Source organism: Sturnira hondurensis, unplaced genomic scaffold (assembly GCF_014824575.4).
Source record: "Sturnira hondurensis isolate 20B ecotype Veracruz unplaced genomic scaffold, ASM1482457v3 Scaffold0022258, whole genome shotgun sequence".
Classification (NCBI taxonomy): domain Eukaryota; kingdom Metazoa; phylum Chordata; class Mammalia; order Chiroptera; family Phyllostomidae; genus Sturnira; species Sturnira hondurensis.
This window is the reverse complement of record NW_028094889.1, coordinates 1,209,268-1,230,029: the sequence shown is the minus strand read 5'-3', so window position 1 is coordinate 1,230,029 and position 20,762 is coordinate 1,209,268. Positions and strand designations below refer to the sequence as shown.

Below are 20,762 nucleotides of genomic sequence, written 5' to 3'. Positions count from 1 at the left end.
CAGCAGTAGTGTTGGCACTGAGAATCTGGCTCCCTATTCCAAGTTCAGTGATGCTTCCACCACCAGAAGGACCAGTAGCAGCAGCAGAGACATTATCTGTAGCCTCCCACACACAGGCATGATAAGCTCATGTACAGAGTCCTCCTTTACCTGCCACATCCGTGCACTTGATGGTGGTGCCTTGGGACACAGGTGACCTGAACACAGTGAGGGCACCCACCATTCCAGTCACCCAGGCAACAACTCCTACAGTCATAGCGATGTCCCCACTAGGAGACCTGGGAGGCATAAGCAGCTCAGATTAGAGAAAAAAAACTTGCACTATTGCGCTCTCTACTGGAAAACAAAAGAAAGACCTATATTATCAATATGTTGAATTTTTAAAATCAAAACTGTACCTAAGTAAGTGTTCACTACTGCTAATGTGCTGGCAGAAGAACAAACCAGTAAGCACCACAAACAACCAAGGTAACCAGAGGGAAAAAAATTAAATTCTTCAGAAACCAAAGTCAAGGTCATGGAAGATTGTGTACTAAATGATAAGAGAATTAAAAATAGCAATCTCCAAGAAACTCAATGACATACAAGAACACTCAGTAAGGCAATTCATAAGCTCAGGAACAAAATAAATGAACAGAAGCTGTACTTTATTAAAGTCACTGAAACTATAAAAAAGAATCAAACATTCTAGAGGTGAAGAACTCAATAAATGAAATGAAGAATGTATTAGAAAGCACTGGAAATGTAGCAGACCATTAGAAGAAAGAGAATCAGTGAGCTTGAAGACAGAAATGGTTCAGGTGGGAGAGGAGAACTAAGATTTGTTAAAAATGAAAGAATTCTACTAGACTTCATTAGAAATGGCAAAATAAGGATACTGAGTATCCCAGAAAGACAAGAGATGGAGAAGGAAACATAGAGCCTATTCGAAGAAATTATTGAAGAGAACTTCCCAAGCCTAGGGAAGGAACTGGACATACAAACATAAGAAGCTAAAAGAACACCTAATTATCTCAAGGCAAAAAGACCTTTTTCAAAAGATTAAACTAAACTGTTGTGGACAGCCAAGCAGGAGAATGCACACCAAGGGAGTTGGAAGGAGGCCTCAGGTTCAGCACAGCTGCCCCAAGCCACACAAGACTGCCTGATAGATTGTTGTAAGAAAAGAATGACTTGCCAGAACTTCTGGCCAAGATGGAGGTGTAGGTGGAAACACTGTGCCTCCTCGCACAACCAAGTTTAAAGACAACAAAGTTTTAGTAACAAAAAGGCAACCAAAACACAGAAAACTGAACTATACGGAAGTCCGACAAAAACAAACCATTCAGCAAGACCAGTAAGAGGGGCGGAGCCAGCAACTGGTGGAACTGGGTGAGAGCAGGGTCGAGTAGGAAAACTTGGCAAGACCGACCCAGGCGCACAGGCTGGAAAGAAGTATTCCAAGTCATGAAATCCAACGACCTACATCCAAGATTGCTCTATCCAGCAAAGCTGTCATTTAGAATGGAAGGACAGATAAAGTGCTTCTCAGATAAGATCATATTCAAGGAGTTCATCATCACCAAGCCCTTATTACATGAAATGTTAAAGGGACTTATCTAAGAAGAAGATAAAAAATAGGAACAGTGAAAGGACAGCAAACTCACAGTTATTAACAACCACACCTAAAACAAAAGCAAACTAAGAGGACAGCTAGATCAGGAGCAGAACCATAGAAATGAAGATCACATGGATGGTTAGCAACAGGGAAGTGGGAGGGGGAGAAGGGGGGAGAAGGTACAGAGAAGAAGTAGCATAGACGGTAGGTAGAAAATAGGGGGGAGGGCAAGAAAAGTAGGGGAAATATAGAATCTAAAGAACTTGAGACATGTGGACATAAACTAAAGAGGGGAATGGTGAGGGAGGGGGTGTGCAGGGTGGAGGGGAATGATGGGGGGGAAATAGGACAACTATAATGGCATAATCAATAAAATATGTTTGAAAAAAGAATGACTTGGTTGCTCGCTATATCACTGTACCAAGAAGGAACAGCAAATATTCTTAAAAAATACAATGTACAACCCAGGCTGGTGTAGCTCAGTGGATTGAGCATGGGCCTGCAAACCAGATGCTAGTGGTTCAATTCCCAGTCAGGGCTCATGCCTGGGTTGCAGGCCAGTTCCCGGCAGGGGACCAATGAGAGGCAACCATACATTGATATTTCTCTTCCTCCCTCCTTCCCTTCCCCTCTAAAGATAAATAAATAAAATTTAAAACAAAAACAAAAAAAACCCCAATGTACCTAGCCTTGTGGTTTGTCTTTCTCATGCTGTGTTTCAAAGCTGTCTCAATATATACAGCCCAAGTTCACCAATAAACAGTTCCCTCCTCTACATCTCAGAAAAGGTACTTCAACTGACCCCGCTTTGACTCTGTCTATTGCTCAATCCCCTGTCACCTTCCCTCAGGATCTGACCGATCCAGCCGCACTGGTTGTGGAAACGGTCAAGAGACAACAACAGAGAGAAAATTCTCCACGCAGTCACTGGGGGGGTAGGAGGGGGGGGGTGGGGAGGAAAGTAACCTACAAAGAAAAACCTATCGGATTTTTCAGCAGAAACTCTCCAGAACAAGAGAGAATGGAATTATATATTCAAAATATTAAAAGATGGTAACCAATAGAGAATAATACTCTATATAGCAAAGTTACCCATTAGATATGAAGGAGAAATAAAGGCTTTCAAAGGAAAACTGAGAGAATTTGCCATAAGACCTGTACTACAAGGAAGGTTGAAAGGAGCTCTTCTACATGAAACAAAAGTCTAAAGTACACAAAACAGTGAGTAAAGTGACAAACACTGACAGAGTAACAAAATTACACTGTTTCAGATTAGGGTCCTAAACAAATAATTATAATATACAGTTTAAAGAGAAAAAGCATCAATTTGTACTACCATGCTTTCTTCCCCAATCTCTTCAAGTTAATATTTTAAAGAAACTTTAGTCAGGGACCTACAGCCAAGGCTGCTCTACCAAACAAAGCTATCATTTGGAATCAAAGGGCAGAATAAGAGCTTCCCAGATAAGAAAAAACTAAAGTTCATTATCACCCAACCATTATTACATGAAATGCTAATGAGGCTTTTTTAAGAAAAAGATCAAGGACTTCCAGTCAAGATGGAGGCATAGGTGGAAACACTGTGCCCCCTCCCACAACTAAATTTAAAGACAGCTAAGTTTTAGTAACAAAAATGCAGCCAAAACAGTGAAAATTGAACTTGTACGGAAGTCCAACAACAACGAACCACTCAGCCACACTGGTAAGAGGGGCAGAGGCAGGGGCGGAGTGGGGGGTCAGGCTGGAAAGATCATTTGGTCTGATCGACACAGGAGCGGAGGCAGTTGGTGGATCCCAGGCATCGGGTGGTAGGCGTGGGGTGACAGGCGGACCCACTGAGGGTGCAGGGCAGCTGGCTGACTGCGGTCACACATTCACATGCAGATAAACCAAGTGAAGGAGTGAACAGTGAGACAGACTGCTCAGGCCAGGGCCCCAGCAACGGGAACTAGAACCTGAAAGCACCAACTGGAAAGACATTCTCGGGGTTGAGGGGATGGGAGAGGCTCCCAGGCTCACAGAGAGTTTGTTGGAGAGACCCACAGGGTCCTGGAGAGTACACAGGCCCACACACCAGGGAACAAGCACCAGAGGGGCCCGATTTGCTTGTGTGAAGCCACAGAGGGGACAGAAATCTGAGAGAGAGCAGAGGAGAGCAAAGTGCCATTTTTCCCCCTCTCTGACTCCTCTCCCACATACAGTGTCACAACCCAGCCACTGGGTCGCCCAGCCCTGGTGAGCACCTAAGGCTCCGCCCCTCATACATAACAGGTGTGAACAGACCAAACATTATGACTCAAGAACAGCTCAAAGCCCAAGAGCCTATAATTCTAAGTGACCAAGAAATAGCCAGCCTTTCAGATGCACAGTTCAGAATACTGGTGATCAGGATGCTCACAGAATTGGTTGATTTTAGCCACAAATTAGAGGAACATATGAAGGCTAAACTGATTGAAATGAAAGGATATGCACAGGAAACCAATAGTGATGGAAAGGAAACTGGGACTCAAATCAAGGGAGTGGACCAGAAGGAAGGAAGAAACAACCAAACAGAAAAGAAGGAAGAAACAAGAATTCAAAAAAATGAGGAGAGGCTTAGGAACCTCCAGGACATCTTTAAACATTGCAACATCCGAATTATAGGGGTACCAGAAGGGGAAGAGGAACAGCCACGAGTGGAAAAGCTTATTTGAACAAATAATAAAGGAGAACTTCCCCAGTCTGGCAAAGGAAATAGACTTCCAGGAAGTCCAGGAAGCTCAGAGAGTGCCAAAGAAGTTGGACCCAAGAAGGAACACACCAAGGCACATCATAATTACATTAGCCAAGACCCAAATGAAGGAGAGAATTCTAGAAGCAGCAAGAGATAAGGGGACAGTCACCTACAAAGGAGTGCCCATCAGACTGTCAGTGGATTTCTCTAAAGAGACCTTACAGGCAAGAAGGGGCTGGAAAGAAGTATTCCAAGTCATGAAATCCAAAGACCTACATCCAAGATTGCTCTATCCAGCAAAGCTGTCATTTAGAATGGAAGGACAGATAAAGTGCTTCTCAGATAAGATCATATTCAAGGAGTTCATCATCACCAAGCCCTTATTACATGAAATGTTAAAGGGACGTATCTAAGAAGAAGATAAAAAATAGGAACAGTGAAAGGACAGCAAATTCACAATTACTAACAACCACACCTAAAACAAAAGCAAACCAAGAGGACAGCTAGATCAGGAGTGGAACCATAGAAATGAAGAACACATGGTGGGTTAGCAACAGGGGAGTGGGAGGAGGAGAAGCGGGGAGAAGGTACAGAAAACAGCATAGACAATAGGTAGAAAATAGATAGTGGGGAGGGCAAGAAAAGTAGGGGAAATATAGAATCTAAAGAACTTGATACATGTGGTTATAAACTAAGGAGGGGGAGAATGGTGGGGGAGGGAGTTTGCAGGTGGAGGAGAATGAAGGGGGGAATAGAACAACTGTAATGGTATAATCAATAAAAATATTTAAAAAAAACAAATTGGTGGTTACAGAGGAGCCATGGGGATGTAAAGTACAGCACAGGAAATGGAGTAGCCAAAGAACTTACACACATGAACACTGGTGAGGAGATTGCCTAAGGGAGTGCGGGGTACAAAGGGGAAAAATTGGAACAACTGTAATAGCATAATCAATAAAATGTAATAAACAAATAAAATAGGGGGAAAAGAAACCTTATGGTAATCACAAAACAATAATGCAAAGTTCATATATAAAACACTAAAATGGAAGAAATGAAGAAAAACATTATAGAAAACCATGAAACTAAAACAGGATACAGAAACTCAAAAGAAGAGAAACAATGGAGATACTAAGCAATCAGAAAACAAAATATAAAATGGCAGTAGTAAGTCTTCATATATCAATTATTACCCTAAATTTAAATTGACTGAATTCATGAATTAAAAGGTGAAAAGTAACTGCATGGATTTTAAAAACAAAACTCAACTATCTGCTGCCTTTAAGAGACCCATTTGAGCTCCAAAGACAAACAGGCTCAAAGCAAAGGATGGAAGATGAATACTCCAAGCAAATGGCATTCAGAGAAATGTGGGGATAGCTATACTTAGATAAAATGATTTCAAGATAAAAAGTGGTAAAAGTAGAAAAAGATGAACATTTAAAAATGAAAAGTGAACAATCCATCAAGATGATGTAACATTTACTAACATATATGCTCCCAACATAGAAGCACCAAAATATAACAATAAGTATTAGCAGACCTAAAGGAAGAAAAAACAGCAACACAATAATAGAAGATTTTAACACCCCACTGGCACCAACAGATGAATCATCCAAACAGAAAGTCAATTAAGGAAATATAGCATTAAATGACACTTTAAACCAGATAGATTTAATAAGTATAAACAGAATATCCATTCTAGAACAATAAAATACACACTGTTCTCAAGCTCACATGGAATAGTGTAATGACAGTTCATATGTTGGGGCTCGAAAGTCTCAACAAATTTAAAACTGAAATCATATTAAGTATTTTTCTTTACCATAAAGGTATGAAATGGGAAATCAACTATAAGAAGAAAGATTTAAAACTCACAAATAGGTTATTAAACAACATGCTACTGAAAAACTATTGGGTCAATAAAGAAATTTTAAAAAAGAAATTAAGAGACAAATAGAAACGAAAATGAAGATAGATACATATGAAAATGAAGAGAACCAAAATCTTTGGGATGCAGCAAAAGTGGTAAGAGAGAAATTTATAGCAATACAGGCCTACCTCAAGAAATAAGAAAAATCTCCACGAATTTAACACTGTAACTTACAGAACTAGAAAAAGGTGAACAAATGAAGCTCAATCTCGATAAAAAAAATAATAAAAATCGAGGTGGAAATAAATAAAATAGAAACTGAAAAGACAATGGAAAACATTAATAAAACCAAGAGATGGTTCTTTGCAAAAATAAACAACATTGACAATCCTCAGCTAGGTTCACTAAGGGAAAAGGAGAGGAGAGTCAAACAAATAAAATTAGAAATGAGAGTGAAGTTACAGGTGAATAACAACAAAACGTCAAAGCACCACAAAAGAATGCTATGAAATGCTATACGTCACCAAATTAAACAACCTAGAAGAAATATACAAATTCTTAGAATCATGTGACCTTCCTAGACTGAATTATGAAGAAAAAAAAATCTGAATAAACTAATCACTAGTAAGGCAATTTAAATAATAATCTAAAAGCTCCCAAAGAACAAAAGTCCAGAACCAGATGGCGTCATTGGTAAATTCCACCAAAAAAATTCCAAGAAGATTTAATACCTATCCTTCTCAAACTGTTCTAAAACACTGAAAAGGAGAAAATGCTTCCTCTTTTCATGAGGCAACATTACCCTAATACTAAAACCAGGCCAGGTCAACACAAATAAGGCCATTATAGACCAATATCTCTGATGAGCATAGATGCAGAGATCCTCAATAAAATAATAGCAAATCAAATACAACAATACATGAATAGGATCATACACCACAACCAAGTGGGATTGATTCCAAGGATACAGAATGGCTCATCACCTGCAAATCAATATAATACACCACATTAACAAAATGAAGAATACCTTATGATTGGCTCAAAAGATGCATTTACAACACCCATCTGACAGGACACAACATCCATGTTTGAGTCAAAAAAAACCAAACAAACAAAAAATCACTTCTCAATTAGGTAGGCATAAAAAGAAAGTAGTTCAACATAACATAACAAAGACTGTATATGACAAACTCACAGCTAACATTATACCCAATTAGTGAAAAACTGAAAGCTTTTTCTCTAAGATAAGAAAAAAGACAAGGATGCCCATTCTTGCCACTTTTCTTCAATACAGTTGGATAAAAGTCCATAGTTTTAGGACTACTTGAAAAAGTAGCCAGGAAAAGAAATAAAAGTTATACAAATGGGAAACTGTTGGGGACCACTCTGCCTGGTTTCAGGAATTTTAATTACCCCCCCATGGCTAAGGATGAGTGAGTGACCTCCAGAATGCAAGCCACAGGAGACAAAAGCTTGTCTGTGGTAGCAAATGCTGCCTCAGTTTCCTCTCTGCCCCCAAAGCATGGTCGGAAGTCAATGATGGGTAAGTTTCCTCACAGCAAGGGGCAACCTAAGCCAGACTCGATCACTTGGGAGGCCTTCATGGAAGGACTCGGTGGGGGTGGGCTGCAACAAAGAGCAAGCAATGGAGCCTGGCCCCCCCGCCCCCCGCTATGCAACACAGCCTGAGTCCCCATGTCCTCTGGGAGAAGTGCTTCCTGGCTCTAATCCACTTAAGCCTGAAAACCTGATGGGGAGAGGTGCAGCTCCTCGCCTTCCTGAAGTGGATCCCAGGGAAAAATCTGGCATCACAAAGAATTCCTAAAAATTCTGTGAAACCTGCTTTGCTAAGAGTGCTTTCATTCATATGTTAAGGGTTAAGCAGGAAACCCTAAAGTTTCTGCAAAACCCCCTTCCTGACAGACTTTGACTCAGACTAAGCCCTCAGATTTCTTTGAAATGTTACCTACTGTTTGATCCTTGCCACCCTGTATTCCTGGGTATTACAACCCAATAAAAAAGCCCCTGGAAGAAGGGGCTCAAGGCCTTTTTCCTCTGAGAAACTGGCCACCGCTCCAGGCCTTTTTTCCCTTGCAGAAACTGGCCACCTCTCCTTCCCAAGCAGATCATGTCTTGGTAGTGTTTACTTTCTTCCATGGTGGATGGAAGGACTTGTGGGAAAAGTTGCCCGCATAGGAAAGAAACTGTTACTATTTGCAGATGATACAACTGTACTGTATATAAATTTAGTAGATACATAACTTGCTATATGAAATTAAGGGTTTTCTATATAATACTCCAAAAGACTCAACCAAAAAAACTCTTAGAAGTAATAAATGTAGTAAACACAAATTCAATATACAAAAATAGGCTGTGTTTCAGGGCCTTGGCTGGTATAGCTCAGTGGACTGAGCACAGGCCTGTGACTCAGACGATCGCGGTTCGATTCTCAGTCAGGGCACATGCCTGGGTTGCAGGCCAGTTCCCTGCAGGCCAACTCCCAGCAGGGGACGCATGAAAGGCAACCATACATTGATGTTTCTCTCCCTCTCTCCTTCCATTACCCTCTAAAGATAAATAAATAAAATCTTAAAAATTCTATATATTAACAATGAACCGTCAAACAGAGAAATGAAAAACACATTCCATTTACAATTGGAACAAAAATTCCTAGGAATAAACAAAGGGGAAGACCTGTACATTGAAAACTACAAGATACTGCTGAAAATGGAAGACACAAAGAAATGGAAAGATACCCCATGTTCACTGACTTTGAAAACTACAAGATACTGCTGAAAATGGAAGACACAAAGAAATGGAAAGATACCCCATGTTCACTGACTGAACATTGTTAAAATTCCCCATATTTCCTAAAGTCATCTACAGATTTAATGCAATTCCTATCAAAATCCCAATGACATTATTCACAGAAGTAGAACAAAAAATACAAAATTCGAATGGAAACAAGAATAAAAGACTCTGAATAGCCAAAGCAATCCTTAGAAAAAAGAACAATAGAGGTACTACACTCCCTGACTTCAAACTATACTACAAAGATAAAGTAATCATAATGGTATGGTATTTGTATAAAGACAGATACACAGACCAATGGAACAAAATTGAGATCCCAGAAATAAACCTACACATACATGGCATATATGGGCAACTAACCTATGATGAAGGAGCCAAAAACATACAACAGAGTCTCTCCAGTAAGCGGAATTGAGATAACTAGACAGATACATGCAAAACAATTAAACTAGGCCAGGTTATTAACTATACACAAAAAATCGACTCGAAATGAACTGAAATCAACTGAAATGAACTAAAAACTTGAATGTAAGACCTGAAACAATAAAACACATAGAAAACGTTGGTACTAAACTTTGGACATCAGTCTCAGTGGGGTTTTGTGAATTTGGCTCCAAGGCAAGAGACCAAAAATTAAACAAATGGGATTATATCAAACTAAAAAGCTTCTGCTCAGCAGCAAAATCCATCAGCAAAACAAAAATGCAACCAAACCAATGGGAGAAGATACTTCTCACGAGAAGTTAATATCCAAAATATATAAAGAACTCATACAATTCAACAACAAAACTAACAACCCTATTTTAAAAAGGGCAGAGGATCTAAATAGACATTTTTCTAAGAGAGACGACAACCATATGAAAAGATGTTTGACATCATTCGTTACCTGGGAAATAAAAATCAAAACCACAATGAGATGACATCTCACACATGCTAGAATGGCTATTATCAAAAAGACAAGAAACAACAAATGTTGGAGGGGATATGGAGAAAGGGGGAACACTTGTATACTGATGGTGGGACGGTAAACTGGTACAGCTACTAAAGAAAACAGTATGGAAGCTCCTCAAAAAATTAGGAATAGAATTACCATGTGATTCTTCAATTCCTCTTCTACATATTTATCTGTCAAATATGAAATCTCCCATTTGAAAAGATATATGCACCCCATGTTCATTACGGCATTAAGCACAATAGCCAAGTTATGAAAACAACGTAAGGCTCCACTGACGGATAAATGGGAAAAGGTGTGGTATATTTATATACAATAAAATACTACTCTGCCATTAAAAAAGATGAAATCTTGCCACTTGTGACAAAATGGATAGATCCTGAAGGTACTGTGATAAGTGAAATAAATGAAAGAGAAAAGGATAAAAAACAATGATTCCACTCATGTGGAATTAAAACAAACAAACAAAAACTGAAATACTGACAACAGAATAGGCGTTACCACAGAGGAAGAGGATAAGGAGGAGAGTGAAATAGGTAAGGGGATCATATATTCATGCTCGTATGCTAGGGAATGAAAATTAGACTTCTGGTGGTGAGCACACAAGAGAATACACCGATATCAAACAATAATGCTATACACCTCTGAAATTTATAAAATGTTCTTAACGAATAATCTCAGATACTTTACACAGCAACATCTTTATTGATATGTCCCCTAGGGCAAGGGACATAAAGGAAAGAATAAACAAATGGGATCTCATCAAAATTAAAAGCTTCTGCATGGCTAAGGAAAAAAGTATTGAGATAAAAAGAGAAGCAACTGTTTGGGAAAACATATTTGCCAATGATACCTCAGACAAGGGTTTAATCTCCAAAATATACAAAGAACTTATACAACTCCATTCTAAGAAGACAAGCAACCCAATTAAAAAGTGGGCAAATGACTTGAACAGACACTTCTCCAAGGAAGACATACAGAGGATCCAGAGACACATGAAAAGATGCTCAATATTGCTAGCTATCAGAGAGATGCAAATTAAAATCAAAATGAGGGGACCCTAGTTCACTGTTGGTGGGATTACAGACTGGTAAAACCACTATGGAAAACAGTGTGGAATTTTCTAAGAAAACTAAAAATGAACACGCCAGCAATTCCACTGTTAGGAGTATTTCCTAAGAACCCTGAAGCACGAAACCAAAAGAACCTATGCACCCCGATGTTCATAGCAGCACAATGTACAATAGCCAAGAGTTGGAAGCAACCTAGATGCCCATTGGTAAATGAGTGGATCAAAAAACTATGGTACATTTACACAATGGAATTCTATACTGCAGAAAGGAAGAAGGAACTCCTATCCTTTGCCACATCATTGATGGAACTGGAAAGCATTATGCTGAGTGAAATAAGCCAGGCGGTGAAAGACAAATACCATATGATATCACTGTTAACAGGAATCTAAACAACAAAACAAACAAGCAAGCAAAATATGAACAAAGACACTGAAATACGGAACAGGCTGACAGGGACCAGAGGGGAGAGGGGAGAGAATCACAGGGGAAAAGGGGAAGAACTCACATGAACAAGTATAAAGGACACATGGACAATAACTAAGGTGGGGGTGGAAATGGGAGGGAGATGGGGAGCACTGGAGGGGGGCAGGGCTGGGAATATAAGACAGAAAACTGTACTTGAACAAGAATTAAAAAAAAAAAAAAAGAAATCAGAAAATAAATAAATAAATAAATAAATAATAATAATAAAAATGAGATACCACGTCACACCAGTCAGAATGGCCATCATAAACAAAGCAACAAACAAGTGTTGGAGAGGTTGTGGTGTAAAGGGGACCCTAGTTCACTGTTGGTGGGATTGTAGACTGGTACAACCACTATGGAAAACAGTATGGAATTTTCTAAGAACACTAAAAATGAATACGCCTTTTGACCCAGCAATTCCACTCCTAGGATTAGATCCTAAGAATCCTGAAACACCAATCCAAAAGAACATATGCACCTCAATGTTCACAGCAGCGCAATTTACAATAGCTAAGTGCTGGAAGCAACCTAGGTGCCCATCAGTAAATGAATGGATCAAAAAACTATGGTACATTTACACAATGGAATTCTGTGCAGCAGAAAGAAAGGAAGGAGCTCCTACCCTTTGCAACATCATGGATGGAACTGGAAAGCATTATGCTGAGTGAAATAAGCCAGGCGGTGAAAGACAAACACCATATCACCTCACTTTTAACAGGAAACTAAACAACAAAACAAACAAGCAAGCAAAATATAACCAAAGACACTGAAATAGAGAATAGGCTAACAGGGACCAGAAGGGAGAGAGGAGGGAATTTCAGGGGATAAGGGGAAGGATTTACAAGAACTAGTATAAAGGACACATGGACAAAAACTGAGCGGGGTGGAAATGGGAGGGAGGTGGGGAGCACTGAGGGGGTGGACTGGGATGGGAGTAAAAGACAGAAAACTGACTTGAACAACAATGAAATAAATTTTTAAAAAATTTAAAAAAATTTTTAAGAAAATAAAATGGCAAGCCAGAAGAAAACATATTTGCAGTATTTTCAGAAAAGGACTTATATTCAAATTATGTAGAGCACTCTTAGAACTCACTAATAAAAATACATACAACCAAATTTTAAGATGAGCAAAATATCTGAACGAGTACTTCACAAAACAAGATGCAAGTATGGCTAATAACCACAGCAAAAAAAGATTATTATCAACTGTCACCACAACTGTTAAAGCCATATTTGGTTAACATTTAAACCCATAAAAAGGACTAAAAGCTACCAACAGAACCTGATGTTGATCAGAATGTGGGATGACTGAAAGTGTCATGCATCCTTGGCTGGAACATAAAATGAAGCAACCCGTTTGAAGAAGAGTTCAGTAGTTTCTTACAAAGTTTAATATATATTTATCATGTGACATAACAAATCTACTTCTAGATTTTTACTCAAGAGAAATGAAAATATATGTCCACAAAAATACTTGGTCACAAATGTTCTTAGTGATTTTATTTCAAATAGCCCCAAACTGGAAACCATCAAATGTCTATAAACAAACAATTATATGTCCCTAGAATGAAATACTATCTGTGCCATAGTTCAAATTGTTCTTCATTAACTAGCTTATAAATTTAACTACCACTTAAACATTGCTCCCCAAAACACTTTTATTGTGACTTTTCAATATTTTACTTTAAAGCCAACCTAAGAGGTCTCATTTCATAACATAGCCCTAACAGCAGGCATTTCCAGACAGACACCTTTAGATGTTCAGAACCACAATCACAAACACATTCTCCTTAGCTAACTTAGGCAAATTTCCAAACTTGAAGGCTTAAATCCTGCAACCACATTCTATCCAGATGAAAAACACCCAAAAGTAAATGGGGTCTCCTTGTTCTTGAAGTAACAGAAACACAAACAACTTATCCTAACATGACAGGTAATCCCCACCTCCCAGGAGATGTGTTTCCTCAACCCCACTTGTGTCCCCAGGCTCAAAGAAGCCCTGACATCAGAGTCATTCTTTCCTTCTTGCTCCTCATTGCCACTTTTGAAGAATCTTGGCTCTGAGGTATGGATCAGACCTGGTATCTTCCTCTCTTTCTTTCACTCCTGATGTTACTTATGTTGTTAATCAATGACCAAGCTTTTTTTCTTAAAATATTACAGAACCTAATGAATAAACTTGTATTTATCGAATGTGCATGCACAAGACTGGAATTTCATTTTTTGCATAAAAATGTTTTAAAAATGTAAGTTACAATTTAGTACCTGTTTCAGAAAAGATTCCAGAGCTGAATGTGCAGCTTTTTTCAGTTCTATGTTTGTATGGCTACACCACTTCGACAGTACTTCAAATATAGAAACATAGTTGTCCAGAAGGCAGGTGCTAAATTGAGATGCATGCAGGGTAAATAAGCATAAGCCAGCTGCAAATGCAAAAATCATTTTCTTTAAAATAGGATCACAAAAGGCACAATAAAAAACTAATTAAGCTTCAGTGTATGTCAAAATTAACGGTGTTCATAAAGATTCAGTATCACTACACTATAATTACCTAGAGATCCTGCCCCCATCCTCCATTTGAATCAATAGGCCCATGATTTGGCCAATGATCCCCAAAACAAAGGTTAGATTGGGAGCAAGCCACCTGGATCCCCTAAAAATACTCTAAAGTAATTTTTTTTAAATCACGAAATCTAGATCTGACTACCCCAACAAAAATGTGTGCACTAAAAACAAAGTCTTAAAAGCCTCCTTGTAAATAGTTTCACGCGAAACATCACAGATGGAGTCACTCTCTCTCTCTCCCTCTCCCTCTCTCTTTCTTTTCGTTAAATCAGCAGCTTTATTTCACATTGGCCTGAGTCAAGGTATCCAGGTATCAGCCCTAGAGCCTCATTTACTTTTATTTGTAGTTTAAGTAAAAGTTTACTAAAGGCATTCATTTAATACCCTGAAATATTCTACCTTGTTAAATATAGAATTTGCCCTGGCTGATGTAGCTCAGTGGATTGATCACCAGCCTGCAGACCAAAGGGTCACTGGTTGGATTCCCAGTCATGCCTGGGTTGCAGGCCAGGTCCCCTGTGCAGGGTGTGCTAGAGACAACCACACACTGATGTTTCTCCCTCCATTCCCCTCTTTCTAAAAATAAATAAATAAATAAAATCTTTAAAAAATAAATATAGAATCTTACCTAAGGGCACCGCATATCTCTTCAGATCAATCTGTTTAAAAAAAAATACCATCAATGTTTGACAATCTTTAGTCTCAACTGTAAAAGAATTAGAATATTAAACCCACCTGAGGATGAATTGCCTTTAATGCAAAATCAAAAATCTCCTTTGAAGTCTGGGGCTCTGGGGGAAAACAAAAAGAAGCCTCTGTTACAAATTGTAATATTATTATCTGACAAACCTCACAAATGACTTTACAACTAACAACTTTATTTCAGAGAGCCTGACAACTATACTAACCCTACTGTCTCTTGTAAATTTAGGAGTAACATCTCCTCTCATTCAATTCACCAAGAGAACTACAAGTTATTATAACTACATAGTTATTACTTCAGTAAAGTGACAAAAATCTGGAATAATAAAGACATAAATTTATATTCCAATTCATCACTTATAAACTCTGCTAGATAATCTCTCGGAGTCCAATTAAAAATCAGGAGGGATATCTCAGCTGCAGAGGTTCCCCCTAAGGAGCAAGCGATCCAGCCCCACACCAACTCCCCATCCCAGGACACCAGTAAAGAAAGAGAAGTCCCCATAACATAACTTATGGCTACGAAAACTGGTGGCTGAGTGAGACATAAAGTAGAGTGCCCCAGGCTTTTTTTTTTAAGAGAGAGAGGGGAAGGGAGGTAGAAAGGGAGAGAGAAAAGCATTGATATGTGAGAGAAACATCAATTGGTTGCTTCTTACATGCCCCACTGCGGACCTAGCCCCCATCTCAGGCATGTGCCCTGATCAGGAATCAAACCAGAGACCTTTCAGTCCGTAGGACGACATTCATCCCACTGAGCGACACCAGTCAGGGTGGCACTACTCTTAAAGGGCCCATTACTTTTAAAAGGCCCATGCATGGACTTAACTGCTGATGACAGACTCAATCATTCTAACCTCTGGGGCTGGAGCAGCAGCTTGAAAAGCACGATGGACAAATGGGGAGGAAATAAATTGTTGCTGCAGAGTGAGGGCTGGAGGGGCAGCTATTTCCCAGGTAGAAGTGATGGCAGAAGCCATTATTTCTTTGCTGAGCCCTCCCATACCTGAATCTCCATCAACTTGCCCAACACTGTTCACTGCACCTTGATGATTCAGAGGCCTGACTCACCCAGCTTGTAGGCCCACTGAAGCCATTTCTAGTTGCTTTCCCATATTTCTTGGCTAATACTGGGAATTTTTGTAAAATCTCTCAAAGGGTCACAAGCCCCAAACAAGTAACATCTGGCCTTAGCATGCCATGTACCTCTTGCTAAGCAGCTCCAAACCTGAAACTAGTGGCGGTGGCCTTGATTCACAGCTTAACTTCATCCAGGCCCCCTCTAAGAGTAGCAGAAGTGGCAAGCATCTGCAGATCACTTCATAGCTCACATCAGGTGGCCTCAGACAGAGGTTGACCTTGGCCTGTATAAGAGCCCCTCTTGATAAGAGGCCCAGAACCAACACATCCAGTGATCACTTCAGATCACACCAGAGCACCACACAACTACCTCCAGAAACAACAAACCCAAAGGGCAGACTCAGCAGATACCAGAGCCTAGCTAAAACAAATCTTGCTCTTTGGGGTCAGCCTCTGTACAACAGCTTCTCCACTGTAGTCATGGCTAGTCCTCAGCCAATCAGCCTGAAGGCCAATGCCTCTCACTTAGGTGCCACGAAACCAAGGCTCAATTGCAACCAGAGGGTGCACACAAGGGCTGCATGTGGCGCACTCAGCCCAAGTAACTAAGGAGACTGGAGCCCCCAGAACACCTACTAAGTAAGGCCAATCTACTAAGACGAGGAGATATATATCAGATTTATGCAGGATGGCAGTCAAAATGAGGAGCCAAAGAATCATGTCCTAAATGAAAGATCAGAGCAGAACTCCAAAAAAAGAACTAAATAAAATAGAGACAAGCAATTTACCACAAACAGAGTTCAAACTTTTTATAAGTATGTGTAATGAACTCAATGAGAACTTCAACAGATTAAAAAATGTAGAAGTAAGTACAAAACAAATAAAAAATTAAGAAGACATTAGATGAGATCAATAGCAGATTGGATGGTATAGACTCTATACTATAGAGGATGGAATCAGAGACTGGGAAGACAAGGTGGCAGAAAACTCCCAATCAGAACAGCAAAAGGGGAAAAAAATCTTTAAAAAATGAGGGTGGTTTAAGGGTCCTCTGGGGGTAACATCAAGCATAACTACACTGGAATCACAGGGATACAAGAAGGAGAAGAAAGACAGCAAGGAATTAAAAACTTATTTGAAGAAATTATGACAAAAAACTTCCCTAACCAGGTGACCTACAAGCCTAGGAAGCACAGAGTGCTTACAAACAAGATGAACCCACAGAGGACCGCATGTAGACACATTGTAGTTAATATGCTAAAGGTTAAAGACAAAAAAAAATCTTAAAATCTGCAAAAGAAAGACAATTAGTTACCTACGAGAGCTCCCATAAGACTGTCGACTGATTTCTCAACAGAAACTTTGCAGGCCAGAAGGGACTGGCACAATATATTCAAAGTGATGAAAAGCAAGGATATATAACCACATTTGTTGCACACAGAGCAAAGCTATCATTTAGAATCTAAGCATAGATAAACAGCTTCTCAGACAAGAAAAAAATTAAAGAAGTTCACTACCACCAAATCAATAGTATAAGAAATGTTAAAGGGACATCTTTAAGAAAAAGGGGGGACAGATTAAAAAATATGAAGAATAAAATAGCAACAACTACACACCTATCACTAAATCCTTTAATATTCATGGATTAAATGTTCCTGTCAAAAGACAGAGGGTGGCTAGATGGATGAGAAAAAACAAGACCTGTACATATGCTGTTTCGAAGAAACTCACTTCCAGATCAAAAAACACACAGACCAGCCCTGGCTGGTGTAGCTCAGTGGATTGAGCGCTGGCCTGCGAACCAGAGGATCGTGGTTCGATTCCCAGTCAGGGCACATGCCTGGGTTGCAGGTCAGTTCCCTGCAGGCCAGTTCCCAGCAGGGGATGCACGAAAGGCAACCGTACATTGATGTTTCTCTCCCTTTCTCCTTCCCCTCTAAAGATAAATAAATAAAATTTAAAAAAAACAAAACACACAGACTGAAAGAAAAGGGATGAAAACAGATATACCATGCAGATAGAAACAAAAAAGCTATGGCAAGCAATACTTACAACAGACCTTAAAACAGGGGTGTCAAACTCGTTTTCATGGGGGGCCACATCAGACTTGTGGTTGCCTTCAAAGGGCCGAATGTAATTTAGGACTGTATAAATGTAACTACTCCTTAACTAGGGACAAGAAAGCTCGTTGGTACTGCTGGGTAGAAACAAGGTGCCAGCGGATAAAACAAGGTAGAGGGCCAGATTTAGCCCATGGGCCTTGTGTTTGCCACCTGTGCTTTAAAACAAAGGCTATAACAAAAGACAAAGAAGGGTCCACCAATTTCACTTCTAGGTATTTATCTAAAGAAACTCAGAACACTAATTCAAACAGACATACACATTACTATTTTCACTGTAGCATTACTTACAATAGCCAAGATATGGAACTAACCTAAATGTCCATTGATAGACAAATGGGTAAAAAAGAGACATATACACAATGGAATTATTACTCAGCCATAAAAAATGAAATCTTGCTTCTGCAACAACATGGATGAAGCTAGAGGGTATTATGCTAAGTGAAATAAGTCAGAGAGAGCAAGTTAAATAGCATATGATTTCACTTACACAAGGAATTAGAAAAACAAAATAAATAGCAGAAACTCAGAGATACAAAGAACATTCTGATGACTGCCAGATGGAAGAGGAGTTTAGGGGAATAGGTCTAAAGGGGAAAGGATTAAGATGTACAAATTGCCATAAATAAAATGAGTCACAGAGATGTAAAGTACAGCACAGGGAATATAGTCAATATTGTAATAACTATGTGTGGTGCCGGATAGGTACGAGACTTATTAAGGTGATCACTTTGTAAGTTATATAAATGTCTAATCACTACATTGTACACCTGAAACCAGTATAATATTGTATATCAACTATGACTGAATAACAAAAAATTATTTAAAAAAGAAATTCATTTCATAATGCTTATAATACTATCATAGCTAGATTATCCTCTAAATCTTTTTGAGATACTTTTAGTAGAACACATTACCGTATTTCTTGGACTATAAGATATACTCCCCTCCAATTTGGGAGGAAAAGGGGTGTGTCTTATAGTCCAATTGTAGCTTTACAGTTACATTATGAAATGTGAAAATGTGAAATATTATGTTGCTGTTATTAAATATTTTACCACATTTTTTGCTTCAAAAAACTTTTTCCCTATTTTCCTCCTCTCAAACCTAGGTGAGTCTTATGGTCCAAAAAATACAAGTAATATGTAGGAAGAAAGGTGTAGTACACAGAATCTTATATTGGTAATCAAGGACCCTAAGAATTAGAAAATGCTGATGAAAAAAATTCAAAGTAGATCTAAACAAATGGAAGGATATATTTATTGTGTGCATGGATTACAAAAACTCAACATAATAGAGAGGTCAATTATCTCCAAATTAATGTGCAAGATTAATGCAATAACTATAAAAACCCAAGCAGTTTTTTTGTAGATACAAACTCACTAAAAAATGGACATGAAATAACAGAGTCCTGAAAATGCTAAAATACCCCCCCAAAAAAGAATAAAATGGGAGGACTTAATCTGTACTGGACATCAAGGCTTACTGTATAGTTAATATCAAAAGACAGTGTGGTGTTGGCAGGGGCACAGACACATAATGGACCAAGAGAACAAAACAAATCAGAAACAGACCCACACAAGGGCACAAATATAATTTGACAGTAACTTGGCAATGATTTCATAGATGATACCCAAAATACAGGCAACAAAAGAAAAAAACAAATAAACTGGACTTCAAACTAAAGAATTTTTGTGCATCAAAGGACACAATCAAGAGTGAAAGGTAACCAATCCATAAAATGAGACAGCAATTTTCAACCTTTTTCACCTCATGGCACACATAAACTAATTAATAAAATTCTGTGGCATGCCATAAAAGATATTGTATTTTTTTGCCAACTTGACCAAAAAAATAGGTATAATTTTGATTCATTCACGCTGGACAGCTATTGTTATGTTGGCTATTGCCACTGTCTTTTATGGGTTGGCCAAAAAGGTCATTTAATTTCTTCCGTAAAATAAAAGACACATAGTAACTTTACTGATTTGGATATTTTATGGTGGCTGTCTCCCGCATGGTATAACATTTACTGTTCTCAATTTATGTCTCAATTTGATTACTATCAACTCCTACTGGTCTAGTTAACCGTGCAGCATTGTCCAGCGAGAAATCGCCAGCATGAAACTTCACAAGCCACTTTTGATATGTTTGATCAGTCACAGCACCTCCTCCATACACTGCACAAATCTTTTCTTGCATATCACTTGTGCTTTTACCTTTCTTGAAATAATAAAGCATAATATGCCAAAGATGTTGCTTATTTTTTCCATTTTCAATATTGAAATGGCTACACAAAAATTTTAGTTTTGATTTTTTTAATGCATGCTGTCACAATTCAGTCTAACAAAATTTTTTCAAATGTAGTTGAAGACAACTAAGCGCTACTAGGGCCATCTTATAAAAAAAAAATGAACAAACTTTCTTGGCCAACCCATATTAGACAATCTACAGGAAAAGAGGCCTTACTAAATAGTTAGGTATTGCATGTTTTAAAAATTCTTGCAGTATTCCAGTGTGCCATGACACAATGGTTGAAGATCACTGGATTGGGAGAAAATAACTGCAAATCATGTATATGATAAGGAATTAATATCCAGAATATAAACTACAACTCAATAATGAAAGTCAAACATTCAATTGAAAAATAGGGGAGACTTCCACCAAGATGGAGGCGTAGGTGGAAACACTGTGCCTCTCTCACAACCAAGTTTAAAGTCAACAAAGTTTCAGTAACAAAAATGCGGCCAAAACACAGAAAATTGAACTATATGGCAGTCCGACGACAACGACCTGTTCAGCCACACCG

At 38.8% G+C, this 20,762-nt stretch overlaps 1 protein-coding gene across 1 annotated transcript in view; it reads right to left on the bottom strand.

The window, feature by feature from the left end:
* The window catches only part of PRKDC (protein kinase, DNA-activated, catalytic subunit), a 224,993-nt gene that overhangs the window by 196,212 nt on the left and 8,019 nt on the right, over positions 1-20,762 (bottom strand). The window contains exons 8-10 of the mRNA XM_037035382.1: positions 14,787-14,842; positions 14,680-14,710; positions 13,752-13,909 (exon numbers count right to left, since the gene is read on the bottom strand). Of these exons, the coding sequence (XP_036891277.1) occupies positions 13,752-13,909; positions 14,680-14,710; positions 14,787-14,842 (245 nt within the window). The remainder of the gene's footprint in view (positions 1-13,751; positions 13,910-14,679; positions 14,711-14,786; positions 14,843-20,762) is intronic.